The 18,244-nt window shown below is 32.1% G+C and overlaps 1 protein-coding gene and 1 pseudogene across 2 annotated transcripts in view; one reads left to right on the top strand and one right to left on the bottom strand.

Annotated features, from left to right (window-relative positions):
* Window positions 1–6,461, bottom strand: part of LOC139502400 (dynein beta chain, ciliary-like) — a 68,497-nt gene extending 62,036 nt beyond the window's left edge. The window contains exons 1-3 of one of the 2 annotated variants that reach the window (XM_071291845.1): window positions 6,408–6,461; window positions 4,127–4,202; window positions 234–810 (exon numbers count right to left, since the gene is read on the bottom strand). In XM_071291845.1, coding sequence (XP_071147946.1) covers window positions 234–590 — 357 coding nt within the window. In that variant the 5' untranslated portion in view covers window positions 591–810; window positions 4,127–4,202; window positions 6,408–6,461. Of the gene's footprint in view, window positions 1–233; window positions 811–2,194; window positions 2,375–4,126; window positions 4,203–6,407 lie in introns of those variants that run through there. The other variant, XM_071291844.1, reaches the window with a different exon arrangement.
* A 1,986-nt stretch (window positions 6,462–8,447) lies between these two features.
* LOC139502781 (complement C1q tumor necrosis factor-related protein 3-like) lies at window positions 8,448–11,596 on the top strand (annotated as a pseudogene).
* The last annotated feature ends 6,648 nt before the right edge of the window (window positions 11,597–18,244 follow it).

Here is an 18,244-nt window from a genome sequence, read left to right as displayed (position 1 = left end):
CAGCTATTGGTCACTGTACCACCTTCAACAATGAGAGGAAACCCATGAATTAAAACAATTGAAAATTACATATATACAAGTTATTTTAATAGGTGCATAACATAACAAAAGTACACCTGAAAAAACAGTTTTTCATCAACCCCTCAAAACTGATATAAAAGGTAATATAAGAACTTCTGATAAAACATATTTATGTGCTATAATGTGAATTTATCAAAATAACAAAACTATACCTCATCTACGAATGCAGAAAGTTGATCTAAGGGAGCATATGAGAGATCACCATACATCAAAGCCGTCCTCATATTGGTGTCTTTGTTGATATTGTTTCCCGTCATCTTGACGAAATAGCAAGCTTTGGCTTTTGGTTTCGTTGGCCATTCTAATGTGGCCACTAAACTACCAGTGGGCTGTCCAATAACTATAGACTGACAGTCGGACTTTTCAAAGAAATCCATGAACATTTGTCTGGTTTCTTCCAAACTATACATCTTTTGAAATTTGTCTGGTTTAATTTTTAATGTCTTGATGACATAGTCTGCCATGAATTCCACACGCGCATCGTGTAAATCTAAATCTGCCGCCGACATGGTGGCAGTTTTAGCAGTCTTCACTCACTATAGAAAAATAATGTCCTTTCCAATGTATTCCACTCCAAATCAGAATATATCCTGTATACCAGACCTACCCTGTACTTCACAGATGTAATTGGACCATGTGATTCAGTTTGTACGGTAACTTGTTGTGTGTCGTCTGCAGGCCATGGTTACCAGGATCAGGACCATTGTCATGCAAACTGGGTTTTAAGTTCTATAAGTAGTACAAGGCTAAAATCAATATATTAATGGTCATACTCGTTGAACCGCTAAACTAATTATATACAGGTATATTGTCAATAAAATACATAAACTGATTTGAAAAGAACTTATATATTGTCAATAAATTATAAAGTAGATTTAAGAAAGAATTAAGAGATTAAAAATGCCTTAATATAATCAGGGATTTAAAACATGTCTTTTAAATGTTAAGATTTGATCAAATTTTACCTTGTATCATGTAGGCTCAGCATGGGTAAATAATCCATTATTGATTTAACAGTTATTTAAACTTAAAAGAATGCAAATCATATTGTGCTTTTCTTTTATTTAGTGTATTGATATGTATTCATGATATTGTGAATGTCATATGGTTTAAAGTTTCAAGTCTACGTCAACTGGGTTTTTTATTACTTGTTTTTTTCATACAAAACTTTAAAGTTTCTTATAAATTGAAATTATAATAAGTTAGAATTTAAGCTGAATTAATGTATAAATCTGCTGTAGTTAGGAACAAAATCTTTGAAAAAAGGGGGAGAGGTTAATATTCCATTACTGTGTCTGTAATATGAGTGTCATGTTATTTTTAAGATAGCATTTTAAAAATAATAATTAAAAAAAAAACATAAATTGACCCCGCATTATATTTCAAAACTTCTAATTTTTATTTCGTCGAAAAGAAAGAGATTAAAAAAAATTATGAAATATTTAAGCACCCCCCCCCCCCCCTAAAAAACATTAAAAAAATAAAATCTAAGGATCATGACCTTCAATAACCCACAACAATATTCCTTTTCAATTCATGATCTACACATTGGTTAGCGAATTTTGAATTAAATTAGTTAATTAAATCTTCATTTTTTCAAGTAGAAAGACTTCACATTAAAGTATAGGCATAATATACTCTTGAAAAGCAGAAATAGACTAAATGCACATAATGCTGTAAAATGTAAAATGACATCATTAATTACCATAGACCTTGTCCCCATTCCCTCAATAACAAAGGTTCTTAAAAAAGAAATTGTCTGACACCATTAAGGCAAAGTGATTTTTGCATGACATCAATAGTCCAATTAATCAAGTGTTGCAAATTCTCATACCAAGTGTCACAGATTCCCAAATAGTTATGATGTCTATAATGGTCCCAGAAATAAAAATTCTGTCATGAAAATTTCACTGTAAGTTATTTTTAGTGAGCTATAATTTTATTTTTTTCATGTCAATTACCACATTGTCTTTATTATAATGGTAAAATCAATGTGGATATCTCATTAAATTCACTCAACTATTTCAACCCTCAACTATTTGTGCATACCTGTGCAAATTTTCAACCACTTCCTAAAGTTTTAGAAACTTCTACACAATTGCAATATACCTACTGTAAATGATATGGTAGTGATATATGAATGATTTCAACCTTCCCAGGTACAAAGTTAGATTTCTCCATTATGTTTTATGTACTTTAAATGTCCATATATCAGTATATATATATCTTTTTAACAAATTGTCATATTAACTTAATATTTTAAGTAAATTTTATGCGATCGTCTGGTTAGAATATAGAAGTTTGCTAAGACTAAATAAAAATATATGTGTGGTTCCAGTTACCCTACCTACCCTATTTTTTAACCTTAATAATAGCCTACACTAAAGATTTTGCTATCACCTTTCATTAAGCACTGGTTAAGTCAGAATATTGCTCCCATAGACTCAATGTAATAAAAAGGCATAACATAAAAAAATCCCTACCTATCTACCCCAAATTTTTTTAAAACTGTAACTGGAACCACACATACTATTTTATTTGGCCTAATTAGTACATTGGGAGATAACTCCTTCCAGACTAATATTTTTTTGCTAATCCTATTGTTTTACAATTTATAGTCTATTTGTTTTTTCATTGTAATCTAATGGTTAAATACAATTAAAGATTATTAAATGTTTGTAATGTTAAGTCATGTATAATTATGTTATTTAAAAGTATAAATTAAAATTAATTAAGTGTTTTTCACAGGTGATTTTTTCAATTGTAATGTTACACCTTAACAACTAGATGATTGACATTAAATTTATTGATTTTACTTTTTAAACTTTTAGTACATGTACCTGTATTTGTTATATTTGAGGGTCTTGAAGGGGTTTTACAGAAAAGAGAATGGTGACAAAAATAAATACTTAATTGACAAAAAAGGCATCAAATATAAATAATAAAGGTTTATGTGCAAAGTATAAGGAAAAACAGAGGGAAATAAAATAATCAAGTAATAAAATACTGATTACAGAAATGAACAATGTACAGTGATGATGTACAGCTACTGAAATAATCTTACTACAGAAAATTTTACAGAAATAAGCAATAAATACTATTTTATAATCTTTAGTTTCATGATTTCAGACGTAACACATCAGAAATAAGGACTCCCATCTATACCCTCATATCAAATATTTTTAAACTTAATCTAATATTGTATTCATATTTTTCACTGACAATCATGACAATACTGAGTTAATAAAAAAACAACTATTCGATAACTTGAGGGGCACTTGACACTATCAACATTAAACTATTAGAAATATACCTTTTAAGTTGAATCATAGGTTTTAAATTTGAATTGTATAAATATCTGCCTAATAAATCAAAACTTATTTTAAATACTGACTTTGAAATGAAGTTGTTAGGAGTTATACATTTTTATAAATTTATGTAAAACTTGAATGTACAACTGTTTATGAAATATATAATATGCATGTTTTAAACATTACAGGATTATAAAGTGATATGACGTCATGCAGTCATGTCAATGCCGAACATGAATTTTGCACAATGAAATAAATCTCTGCAAATTCAAATCACAAATAATTATAATCATTGCTGTTTTTTATTTATCTTTTTTGATGTGATAATTTTTCATCTCATGCTACTTAACTTTCCTGAGATGAAAATTATTGTTATAAACTTTGGGGGCATGTGTCGTTGCCAATGTAAACATCAACAATGTCATATATAGGCAAAATTGCGATAGAAAGATAATATCAATAGTCTTTCACGCTAGAATATCAATAATGTGGTCATTTTTTTTAATAAATTTCCTGTTTACAAAATCGTTCAATTTTTCAAAAAACTAAGGATTTTCTTATCCCAGGCATAGATTACCTTAGCCGTATTTGGCACAACTTTTTGGAATTTTGGATCCTCGATGCTCTTGAACTTTGTACTTGTTTGGCTTTATAAATATTTTGATACAAGCGTCACTGATGAGTCTTATGTAAACGAAACATGCATCTGGCATACTAAATTATAATCCTGGTACCTTTGATAACTATAGACACTGTTTCTTGGCCACATCAGTGTTGCCCTTCCATGAGATTGAAGGTGAGAACCAACCTCTTGTTTGAAAAAAAAACAAAGATAATTTATAAATATACAATTAGCCTATTTTTTATAATGTATAGTAATCCATAAAGCTTAGCATAGAAATATGTGATTTCATATAAATGTTACTAAATTCCTAGTTAAACAATAATTGGTCATGTTTTACATGTTTTACAAAAATTTAGAACATATATATATACTCACCCTAAATAACATGCCTTTTCGTCCAAATGAAAATAAGTATTTTAATTCCCTTCTAATATTCATAGCTCATGATTTTCCTTGCACTTTGAAATGCTAAACATGAATTACTTTTCATTAATATTATAGATTAATTATGAGAGAGAACTCTATAACTGTCTGAAAATTTGTCTTCCAACAAGTACATGTACACTGTAGTTGGAAATTATTTTGGTGATGATTGCTGCAATCTATTATACTAAAAACCAAATTTTTAATCATGACTAAATTTTTTAAGTAATGTAACAATCGGTATTTTTTTCCACATATTTCATGAAAAAGTTACAAAGGAAAATTCACTCTATCAAAATAAAAATAATTGTATGCTCATAATATAAGAGAATTCTTAAGATATGTAAATTACATTTTTTGTACCTGAAAAAAAGAAAAAAGTCTACTACATTCATGACATTGTACTACAAAACCATTTGTCATTATTTTCTATTGGAAGAAAGACAACTTTCCTTTCCAAGTATATGTATGAGACAGTTATAATGCGATTCACTTCAAGTATAATGTAGACTTTAAGTAAATGCCCTGGGGTGGCCCACCCTTATCTATAATAAATTTTTACAAGATTTCTTCCTATTTGTCAGATAGTTTATCATTGTTTATGTTGATAATCTTCCCTGAGCTACATTGGAATATATACTGTTGATTCACTTATTTTCACGGGTACAAATTTTCTTGGATAAATTTGCTTTCGTTATTTAATAAAATTCTGCATAAACCCTTACCGAAAATATGTTATTTGTTAAACATTTAATTTCCAGGTTTTACCTGTACCCATGAAATCCAGGAAATTGATATCCAACGAATTTCTCTGAAATTTCAGTTTATATTAAAAATGTCGCAGCTGAAGATTGCATGACCATTCAGACATGTCAAATAAATACAAAAAATGAAGATCATGTCGATTGTGTTTAGTTATTTTTGAAAATAAGAGTTGAAGCTGGGACAAATCCTACAGTTTGTTTTAAACATTTTCAGTTACTAGCCCCCAGGAAAATGCCGCCAAAAAAGCATGAACATGGGTGAGTCTCCCGCTAAATGTGTGAGACTTGGCAGCCCTGCATGTACCAAATATAATAATAATACATATTAAAATAAATTTCTTTTTGTAAAATTGAGAAAGGAAATGGGGAATGTGTCAAAGCGACAACAACCCGACCATAGAGCAGACAACAGCCGAAGGCCACCAATGGGTCTTCAATGTAGCGAGAATTCCCGCACCCATAGGTGCCCTTCAGCTGGCCCCTAAAAATATGTATACTAGTATGTACAGTGATAATGGACGTCATACTAAACTCTGAATTATACACAAGAAACTAAAATTAAAAATCATACAAGATGAACAAAGGCCAGAGGCTCCTGACTTGGGACAGGCGCAAAATTGCGGCGGGGTTAAACATGTTTATGAGATCTCAACCCCTCCCCCTATACCTCTAGCCAATGTAGAAAAGTAAACGCATAACAATATGCACATTAAAATTCAGTTCAAGAGAAGTAAAGGAGGGTAGTTATGCCTTTTTAATACGGTCAGGCATCAAACTGCCATTTTGGGCTACCGTTAGCGTCAAATTGATTAAAATTTTACAGTGATACAACAAAATATCCTTCTCGTGATTCGTCAGAGGTCTCAAATGATTAGCGATACCGTTATTTTGGGAAAAAATTAACGTGATTCATCAAAATCATTTGATTTTTTATCGTCTAAAAGAAAGTGTATATTTTATCATCATGTACCAAAAATTACCGTAAACGTCATTTGGCTAGAATTTTTACCGTTTTTTTGGTCATGAAGTACCCCCTTACCACCCTCGTAAAGGAGTGCATAGAAAACCCGATATTGAGATTTTAATAGCAGAATATATTTGGTTAGAGTTTATCTTCTTTTGTAAATTGTGTTAATGATTGCATGCATATTATCATGCACATGTGAGAGAACTTTCTGTTTTATCAAACTTTTATGTTAATACCTGAACAGTTTTTTAGCCGGTATGAAACTTTAGGGGTGGATAGGTGGTAGGGACAGAAACGGTGATTTTAAGTTAGAATTCTCACATCTCGATACACTGTACCACAGTGAACTGTGATCAACGCACGGTACGTTGACATCATCATGTGCTATTCTTGTTTTGTTAGTGGGCAACACTCTTTGTTCTAGCAAGGGGCTATGGTTTTTTTTTTGGAAAAAAAAGTTTGTTTCCAGTTTTTGGAGAAAAAAATAATTTGTTTTGAATTCTGAAAAAAAAAAATTGTTTGTTACACCCTCAGCTGCCACTATATGTAATGCTAAAATTGAAAGAAAAAAATTGTTTTCGACTTGTCGCGAAAAAAATAGTTTGTTTTTCGCCGCAGGTGAAAAAAAACCCACAATTTTTTCAGAATTCAAAACAAAATATTATTGTTACATTGGAGACTAAATGCCGGAATGCATGGTTGGGTAAGGACCTGATTAATTACGAATGTAACAATAACTATTGAGGCTACAGTTACATAGCGTTATTGTTACACGAAAAACAGCGACTGTACGAATGTACTAAATAATAAAAGTTGAAGACATTTATTTTATTTTTGAGAGTCTGACACATTTTTGATGAAACCACTCCAAGCAGTCATCACACACCAGTGATGCCGCATTGTGAACGTCTGTATCGCAGTAGGCAAATCCATTCTGCGATATTCCTTTTAGAAGATAAGGCAATCTTTAATGTTTGCCATGGTTCTGGTGAGAAATACTTTTTACTCTAGCAATGTTGATATTCTCATCCAATATTTTGGTTGGAAGCATGTGGTGTAGTTTCATGTCGTCTATCAATATGATCACAGTGCCGTCCATTACGGATTTTAGGTTTACCTCAGATTTTAGTATACAACTTAGCAGTTAGCAAACTTTGCTTTTGATGTATCAATTTTTTTGGAGCTGCGTTTGTATCTATAGCTGTATGAAATTTGTGTCTTGATATTGTTTCAGTTTCGTTTCAAACGCATCCCAAGTTTTAATGTTTTCATCCAAACGTGACAAAATTGGTAATGCCTGAATATCTTCATCCATTGTTCAAAGTGTAAAGACAAATACGTAAAACTATTTAAACACCATTTGTTGAATAATGATATTTATTATCTATCATTATTACAAGTATTATTTAGTACATATGAAAGAATTAAGCAACACAACTATAGAAGATATAAATTTAATAAATCTAGCGAACATTGCTGTTGTTCATGTAATAATAACACAATGTAACCGTAGCCTCAATAATTATTGTTACATTCTTAATTAATCGGTTCCTTACACAACTTTGCATTCCGGCAATTAGTCTCCGATGTAACAATAATATTTTTATTATTGTTACATTTCCATGTAACCGTAGCCAGTGCCTTTATAAATTGACTGTTTCCAAATCTTTGAATTTTTGAAAAACTAAGGCTTTTCTACCTCAAGAATAGATTACCTTAGTTACTTATATCACCGTGTAGAACGCCACATGCGGGGTGTCGGCTATGTTTGACACGGGGTGGCAATTTCGAAGCGAAGAAAAACTGTCAAAGCAATTTAAGTTCAAGTATCAAAATTTCTTTATTTAGAATTCTTAGTACCATATAATGTACTGCACGGAAGGAACTGAAGCGCAATCTATTTCCTGCAAGCACAATCAGTCGTTTTCAGTGCTCTGTTTTTTCAAACACCTCCAGTGGCGGATCCAGAAATTTTCATAAGTGGGGGCCCACTGGCTGCCTAAGAGGGGCCCCGGTCTCGTCACGCTTCAGTGATTCCCTATGTAAGCAACCAAAAATTTTTCTCAAAAGGGGGGGTTAATTTATATTTTCTTTTTTGTCTCTTTAATACATATTATCTTGACGGTGGAGGATATTTTCATAAATTCGCACATGTATACTACAATCTAACGAGGTTTCTGTTTTTAAGCCTTTTTTACTTTCTTTTTTTTTTTTTGGATTGATTTCAACTTATATTACCAAAATGATCAGTTTGCGTGTTAACATAAGAGCATACGTGGCAACAGTGTTAAACATATATATATTTGACATATTGCCCAAAAACCATCAAAACAGATCCATTGAAACTTATCAGAACTAGTCCAGTTACCGAACCAACAGATCAAAATGAGGTATGATAGTTTGTTTTATGTTTTGTCTTTTGTCAATTTTAATGTAATTCTAAATGTATTTACGTAACACAGTGGCGAAGGGATGAGCTGGAAAGTAGGGGGAGAGCGGGCAAACTTTTGAAATTGAAGAAAAGTGTTTTCTGTTATATTTAATATCGGTATTGTAGTCCTGAGTTAGTCAATTTTCTAAAGTGAATGAATTGCCTCCCCTGGTTGTTACACAAGTAGAAGTATACATATTCAACAACGTGTTTTCCTGTTTCTACAATGTATGTATCGTATAGATAACATTGTTAAAATAGTTGAGGGTTTCGTCAATTTTGAAACTTGTATATTAAGACCATTTCTGGTTTGTTAATCATAAAAATCTTAAGAAAGCATATTTCTCAACCTTTCTTGTATATGTATTTTTTTTAGACTTTAAATTGATAAATAAATTACAATACTTTATATTGATTAATAAAATAAATTACAATACTTTATAAAGCCATTTCTTAAACCTTAGACTAACAAATATATTGATATTCTTTATAGTTTCGGAAAGAAAAAAATGTGCCAATGTTAAATGTACGAAAAATCTAGAGGGAGTAATTTCCCCCCAAATTTTCAACGGCTTAACAATGGGACACGGACACTTCATTTTTTTCTGCTTTATAGGTTCCAAACTTCCGTTATTTATATACTATCAATTTATATCATTCTTTTGAAAGGCTTGTTATTTTAAACAGTACCAGTTTCGACCCAGGATAAGCGATTCTGTTTATTTTAATCTATGTTTTTGGGAGTTCATAATTTTACTGTCCGTATGTTATAAATATAAAAACACTTTTGATTGGCAAAACTTAATTCCAATAAAAGAGATTCAATAATGAGCACACACTTTTTATGGATGCACTTCTCTATAATTACATTACATGTATGTTTCATTATATTACGTTATTTTGATTGGCTAATAGTAATTCGCGTCATTCTTAAATTAACCTATATTTCAAAATGAAAACCAATATTCATGATGACACGAGCTTCCCCAATGAAGTGCAAAGGCAAATAAAGAAAAAAACTTGATGGAAATCGTGTTTTCGTGATCCTAATACAAAAATAAAATAATAATAAGAATTGCATGCTTCTTTTAGTGTTTTTATAGGGTTGTAATAGCGTTGACCGTGTGCACATTTTGAGATTGAAAAAAATGTGTTTCGGTCAACGCTTTTACAACACAATACATTTACCAGATGAAGCATTCTATTCTTAAATAACATAAAGCCTCATTTTCAGTGTATTTCAAGTTCTCGTACTGACATGTTTAATGACACTTATGGTCACGGGACATAAATCCTGCTCCAGAAATGCTGGTCTCATGAAAAGTATCCAATACCAACTTAAACTCGTTGAAGACAATGATGGAAAATGTGATTGTACAGGAAGAGTTTCAGGTATAATATGTTTACACAACATATAAGAAAACGGGGACGTGGTATCATTGCGCCAAATGAGATAATACTCCACAAGAGACCAAATGACACAGAAGCTTACAACTATAGGTCATAGTACTCCCTTCAGCAATGAACAAAAAGCATACTGCATAGTCATCTATAACTTTGAAAGGACCGGAAAACTCCGTTGATAATTCAAACGAGCACACAAACGGCTCGTTTATGTAAAATGAACGAATAAGGATACACAGCAACACATGACAATCACTGAATTCAAGGCCCATGTCTGATGTTTATGTTATTGCCTGAATTGAAAATTTAAAGGAAATTTTTCAGTTTTCAGGCATTATCTCATATTATAATAGATAAAGATGAACTTTAAACAGAAAAAATGTTCAGCCAAGTAAAATCTACAAATAAATTAAATGAACAAAATTGCCAATTGACCCCTTAATTTTTTTGTTCGTTCCTCTTGTTATCCATGTAGTGCTGTTACAAAATTTTGCCAATTTACCACTACATTTCTTTCCAGAATTTGATTACATATAGTTAAAAATGTTATCTTTGAAAATCTTATAAAATCCTTGTTTTTTCATCATTATTAAAAGACAAAAAGGTGCCAAATGAATGTAAAATGTATGAAAACTATGGAGAGAATAATTCCCGCCAAATTTCAGCCAATGTAGGCTGAATGAGTTTCAGAGTATCTTGTATAACTTTTATATTTTATTTCCTTGTACGTCAAGAAACATAGCCACTATGGCTAAAATGGAACATATGGGTGAAATGCATTTGTTTTTGTTTTTGAAGAAAATATTGCAGATACAAAGAACATTTATATGGCATTTTTTATTCATATTTAATTCATATATTTCTATAGACGACAATTCGTATACATATGTAGCTGCACTAGTCATAAATAAATTTAAAACAGAATATTCCAGGTTATGAAATATTCAGGAATTAGTTTTAACTCAACAAAAATTTCAGGTATGACAAATTATTATCCATATAGAGAACTTCATATTACTTACTTTATCTATAGAGATGACTTCATAAGTATTATTTACTTGTGTCTTATCCAATTTGCTTTAATTTAGCAAATAAAGTATCATATTTAAACTAAATTTCTTTCAGAATCAGGCAAAGTTGCGTTTATGGCTAAAAATTCAGCTACTTTACAAAATGTTCCTGCGAAATCTGCTGTGGCGTATAATAAAGTTATAACAAATTTAGGCAATGGATTCGATAAGTCCACTGGGATATTTACCGCTCCTTCAAATGGTGTCTACATATTTTCTTGGACCGTTCTTACCCATGCTGGCAAATCCTTTTACACTGATCTCTCTCTCAATGGAAACCTGATAACCAGGAACTACGCGGGAGCGAGGGTGTAGCAGATCACATATCATCAAGTCAGAATGCTGTTCTCGAACTTAAAAGGGACGATAAAGTATTCGTAAAGGTTCAAGATGGACATACCGGACAGTACATGTTTAATAATGACTGGTCATCTTTCAGCGGTTATAAACTATAAAAGCTATAATATTACATAAAAGTAAAATTGTCATATAGATATTTATTAAAAATCTTTTGATTCAATGTTTCATTCAATGATTTTATATATGATATTTACTATACATGGCCACTGATATCTAAAAACCTTATAGAAGAACTATAATAATTATGATTGTCTTTGCATGGATAAACATCACACTATAAGTGCAACATTTTTGCAAACGCATTTCTATTAAAAAAATACGGGGTAAAACATGTTTTCCTAATGGTGGAAATACTTACATACATGTACGTATGTTTAGAAATTGATGGGGAGGGTGGATAATTGTCCTTATTTATCTTTACTAGTCAAAACGGGGCTTTACAAGCTTATCAAATTACGTTGCGTCAGTCGTCGTCGGCAATCGAAAAGTGCCTGTTTAAAAAGAACTTCTTTAAAACTCACGCATAGATCACCAAATGTTTTTGAAACGTGGTAGCGATGGTTATGACCTGTCCTCTACAAGTAATCCTCATTGTGCTCCTATCCTATCGGATGAATACATGTCCGCCACATCTACACATATAATTTTACACTGTTGCAATTCTGATATGTTAGATTATATCTCATTTAATTTTATCAGTAGATCAAGTACTATATATCCATTAGGGAACGACCATATAACTTATTAAATTGCTTCGCTGAGCGCAGCTGAATATGACCGCATATATCCAACCATGAAAAGTTGGGGCCAAAGTGGACACAATATTCACGCTTGAAACAAGTCTGGATTTGGATTGTAATTAAATTTTTGACGCATAATAGGTTTCTGTGACACAGAATAACTGTCGTCGTGGTAGTCAAAGAACTTCAAATTGGATTTATGATTTGAAATTAAATTCATTTTTTCTTATGTGCAATACACTATGCTGTTGCGAATTGCCCCCCCCCCCCCAAAAAAAAAATAAATACCGCATTTTTTGGCGTTTGTGCAATTCACTATGCTGTTGAATATTAACCCCCAAAGAAAATATTTTAATAATTTTTCCTTTTAATTTCTGAAATCTGAAATGATAAAAATGGTCCCCCTCTATTTTTTTCACTCCCCATTTTCCCTTGTCCCCCCAAAAAAAATCTTTCCCTCAATAAATGGTCAGTAACTCAAATCAAATTTCTAATGGAGTTTTCAACCATAATTATCCATTTAAATACCCCATAAAAGTTTTAAAATCATAGTCATGGCTAAAATTAATATTAATTAATAGTAACTGCTAAACTTAATATTAATTAGCAGTAACTGCTTGAATTAATATTAATCAATAGTAACTGCCAAAAATGAATTGACAGCCAATCACTTCAAGATAATCATCATTTTCTTAATTCATAATTTACCTCCCTTACACTGCTTTTCAATTAAATATCAATTGTCCTTTAACCAGAAAAACCTTGTTTTCCCCCTTTTTGCCCCTAATTCCTAAATGGGTTGAGCCATAAGCCCCCAAAGTCAATCCTGACCTTCCATTTGTAGTATGGAAACTGTTAGTATAATTTCAGAGAGATTCATACACTTTAACACAAGTAGAACAAAAAATATTATACTGAATGATACGACGCCCAGGATAAAAAGGTGTCAATCGGCTGTTGTCAAGGACACAACAACACCGATTTTATCAGGTGTCCCCAGGATCATCTTAAATGATGTTATGAAAATGACACATGTGCAGTCTTCTGAATCCTCATTGTACTATAAAAATTCAGATAAGTTTGAATATATTCGGCCGTGTACTGTTCAACTTTCAGATATTTTAGATTTCAATGACAACCATCAATATTGCTCTATTTCCAAATGTAACCGTAAAAATTGTAAAACCTGTGATATACTAATAACTGATACCCACTTTCAAAGTAATTTAACCACCAAAAATTACAATACACATAGTCATGAGGATTTGAATTGCACTGCTTCCAATATTGTATACGGTATTGAATGTACTCTTTGTGGATTGATCTACGTCGGGGAAACTCGACAAAGACTCAATTTTAGGATGAATGATCATCGGTCTAATGTAAATGATCCTAATAACAACAAATTTCTCTATAAACATTTCAATCAGCCTGACCATTCTATTGTTTCAATGAAAGTCCGGATTATAGAGAAAATATATCATCCAACAAATGACCCCATATTGAGTACACCATATCGTTTACAAAGAGAAGACTTTTGGATGAGAGAGTTGGGAACAGCCATTCCCTATGGATGCAATGACAAAATTGATGGTGTAGGTATTTTGTCTAGTCCCAGGTGTAGTACCGTCAATACATTACAATTATTTAATACTTCTGCTCGACGAAATAGAAGTCATGGTCACAGAAAATATATACCACCTGCTGTATACACCGTGACAATTGATAGTCTATTAACGTCTGTTCAAAAACCTTTAGGAATTCATCACATTAGAACTAAATTATTCTCCATTCCATTGTCAAAACTTTCTTTACTATTTCAAGATGCCAAAAATACTTCCGTTACTGATTCTCGTTCTGTTTTGTATAGATTAGTTTCAATTATCATGGACATTGCTAACCATAGACTATTCAAACCCGTATCCACTACATCCAACAGTGAGGAAAAACGTTATTTTTTTAAGGTAGAATTCGCCAATAAAGGTTTAGATGCTGTAAATATTAGCAATATTTTCCATCAAAAATCTGTACAAAAAACTATACCTGATTACTTCAAAAAAAAGCTACACCTGTTATTTCTTATACTTACACCAAGTCTATTTCATCCAAGATTTTCAACCACAAGCGAGTTTTAGAGGCTTTTAACCTCAAAGATACAAAATCCAAGCCTCCGGATTGCTCATGTACATCGTCACAATACAATTACAGTCCAGCTGGTCATATCATTACTGGTGACCTTGGCATCATTACCAATGGACAACTAAGAGAGTTGTTAGCCAAGGGACCAAAGTATAGAATTCCCCAGCCCATCAACTGGAAAAAGAATTTCAAGTTACTGATGGATGCAGTTGAGGACTATGCAAGACAATGGGTAAAGCGCGAACCAGACGAACCAGAACTGGACACTTTGTCTGAATGGATCAAAGCTATTCGATCATGCATTCAGAGGCGCATACATAAACTACGATGTAATATGAGCACTAGAGTTTCTAACCCTTTCAAGAATCCGGAGGTTGTGGATGCTTTATCCTCTTTGCATGAAAAATATGTCGTTGTTCCAGCAGATAAAGCCTCCAATAATATTGTCTTCATATGTAAAAAACATTATTTGCAATGTCTCACTACAGAGCTTGGAATTGATAAAACTACTGGTAATCCTACATATTCTTTAACATCATTTACCAAGGACGAAATTTTACAAAATCATAAATATGTCCTTCTTTCTTTTGGTATCAACATCAAATAAAACGAAGAAAACTTGCCCTCATTATACTGGATACCTAAATTACACAAAACTCCATATAAAGAACGATACATAGCTGGTTCTTCAAAATGTTCGACTAAACATCTTTCTAAAGTACTGACTACTAGTCTTTCTACAGTTAAAGATGGGCTTCAAAAATATTGTGAGGAGATATATTCTACCAGTGGTGTTAACCAGATGTGGATTCTCAAAAATTCCAAAGATCTACTGCTTAACCTTCGATCACAATCTTTGCAATTTTGCAGCAACATAAAAACTTTTGATTTTTCTACGCTATATACTACTATTCCCCATGCTCAGTTGAAAGATCGACTTCACCATCTCATAAAACAGAGCTTTTTCTATAAAAATGGGAATCGTAGATACAAATTTCTTGTTTTGGGTTACAATAATTCATATTTTGTGAAGAATCGCACTGAATCTTCCAGAAAATATACTGAAGATGATATTATCAAAATGCTGGACTTTTTGATCGACAATATATTTGTTGAGTTTGGAGGATTTATATTTCAACAGACAATCGGTATTCCAATGGGTACTAATTGTGCACCCCTGCTGGCTGATTTGTATTGTACTCGTATGAAGCAGAGTTCATTCAAAACCTTCTAAAAGACAAAAAGAAAAAGCACCTTGCGAAATTCTTTAATTTTACTTTCCGATATATTGATGATGTTCTATCATTGAATAACCCATACTTCAGCCAATACTTACATCTCATATATCCCAGTGAACTTGAAATTAAGGATACTACTGATACTAGAAGGACTGCTTCATACCTTGATCTTTTCCTCAATATTGACGTAGATGGACGACTTCACACGAAAATCTATGACAAACGGGACGATTTCAACTTCCCAATTATCAATTTCCCATTTCTCAGCAGTAACATACCATCTGCCCCTTCGTATGGTGTTTACATATCACAATTGATACGTTATTCGCGTGCTTGTTCACACTATACGGACTTCATATACAGGAGTGTGCTAGTTACGCAGAAACTTCTCCAACAAAGTTATGAGGAGGACAGATTAAAATTGACACTCCGTAAATTTTATGGACACCATCACGAATTGGTGGATCCATACGATGTGTGTTTAACCAAACTAGCTAAGGACATTTTTACCACATGGTAGATTGTGGTTTGTCATTACGTCGTCTAATCTTTTAATTAAAAACGTGACTTATTCCCGATTGTGACTGTTTTGCTGAGTGTGAATTCGCATTACTATAAGACGTGTTACGGTACTTGTCTATCCCAAACTCGTGTATTTAGTTTAAATGTTTAATGTTATATTTGTAATTCTCATCGGATTTTGTCAAATGTGTTGACGTCTTTTCTATTATATTTATGTGTTATGGAAACAAAAATTAATCACCGCCGTCATTTATTAGATTTAATTTTGGTCAACATAATCTGTACGATAATTTACGTTTGAAGTTGGATTCATAACAAACTGCACATATATATATTATAGTTAATTGCTATTAATAAGTATTGCAATATGCATTGTGTTTAAATGCAATATCAGTATTTAGTTCTATTTTAATCTTAATCAATCCTAATTCTATCTTACTTTTGAGATATAGTTTTTCATATGTGACGTAATTTTTCTGCTGTTTCAGAAATTTCATATATTCAAATTTTTAATGCCTTTTCACCATCGTATGTGACGTAATTTTTAATGCCTTTTCACCGTCGTATGTGACGTCATTTTCATAATTTACTGCGTTGAGGCCTGGACTGAGTCGGGTTTGTCTATTCTGTGTTGGTCATTCATTATGTATTCGTGTTTGTTTTATGTAATGAGTTAATACTTCAGTTTCATTATGTATATCTGTTATATTCATTTGATAAAATTTACTGTTTGCAATATCATTAATTGTTCTAAATAATTAGGATGTTCTTATCCCAAGCATACAAACTTAGCCGTATTTGACACAACCTTTTTCAACTTTTGATCTTCAGTGCTGTACAACTTTGTACCTTTTTTTTTCGCTTTCGATCTTTTATATCTGGGCGTCACTGGTGAGTCTTGTGTGGACGAGGCGCGTTTTTGGCGTATTAAAATTTTTAACCTGATGCTTTTTGTTATTCATTAATCATGTGTTTCTTTGTCTAATACGTTTTCCTATTTATTTGTATTGTAGTCCTGTAATATTATGTTGTCATTTCTATGTTATATTTAACATTGCCATTAAAGTGCGAGGTTTGGCATGCCACAAAACCAGGTTCAACCCACCATTTTTTCCTTTAAAAATGTCATGTACCAAGTCAGGAATATGGCCATTGTTATATTATAGTTTGTTTCTGTGTGTGTTACAATTTAACGTTGCGTCGTTTGTTTTCTCTTATTTTTGAGTGTAAATTGACATTGCGATAAGACGTGTCACGGTACTTGTCTATCCCAAATTCATGTATTTGGTTTTGATGTTATATTTGTTATTCTCGTTGGATTTTGTCTGATGCTTGGTCCGTTTCTGTGTGTGTTAGTTACATTGTAGTGTTGTGTCGTTGTTCTCCTCTTATATTTATGCGTTTCCCTCAGTTTTAGTTTGTTACCCCGATTTTGTTTTTTGTCCATGGATTTATGAGTTTGAACAGCGGTATACTACTGTTGCCTTTATTGTCTGGAAACTGCAAAAATGTTTACTTTTGGCCTCTTTTTTTTTACCCTAATTCCTAAACAGTTGGGACTATAACCCCTAAAATCAATCCCAACATTTTATTAGTGGTTATTAACCTAGTGTTAAAATTTTAACGATTTGTATTTACTTATACTGAAGTTATTATCCGGAAACCATCTGTTTTCGGACGACGTTGACGACGACGACAACGTAATACATATATACGACAAAAAATAATAATTTTGCAGTCGTATAAAAACCACTATGTACATGAGTTGGGGAAGTGGTGATCCCGAAAATACATGCAGGTCTTGGTGGGGTTTACAGAATAGAGAATAATGGATAAAGTATATAGAATGTAGGACCAAAAATTTAAGAAGAGAGAAAAAATAGACCGAACGAAGAATAGACAATTTATTTAAAGATTTGTAAATAAGGCATGAAGACCCATCCATCCAAACCCTCATACAAAACAGTACTATACACAGTATATGATAAGCGTCTATGGAAGATAAGTTTTGCTATAATTTAACTGTATTGACAGACACTGAAAGGGGATTCAGGGGAGTAAAATCAATGAGACAGGGACTAGAATTGCCCATGGGAACATTAGTAAATAGTGTGCTTCCATGGGAAATTCTACATTTCCAAAGGGAACTTTTCCCCCCCATGAAGCAAT

Source organism: Mytilus edulis, chromosome 14, assembly GCF_963676685.1.
Source record: "Mytilus edulis chromosome 14, xbMytEdul2.2, whole genome shotgun sequence".
NCBI classification, from domain to species: Eukaryota; Metazoa; Mollusca; class Bivalvia; order Mytilida; family Mytilidae; genus Mytilus; species Mytilus edulis.
This window is presented reverse-complemented; position numbering and strand designations above follow the sequence as displayed.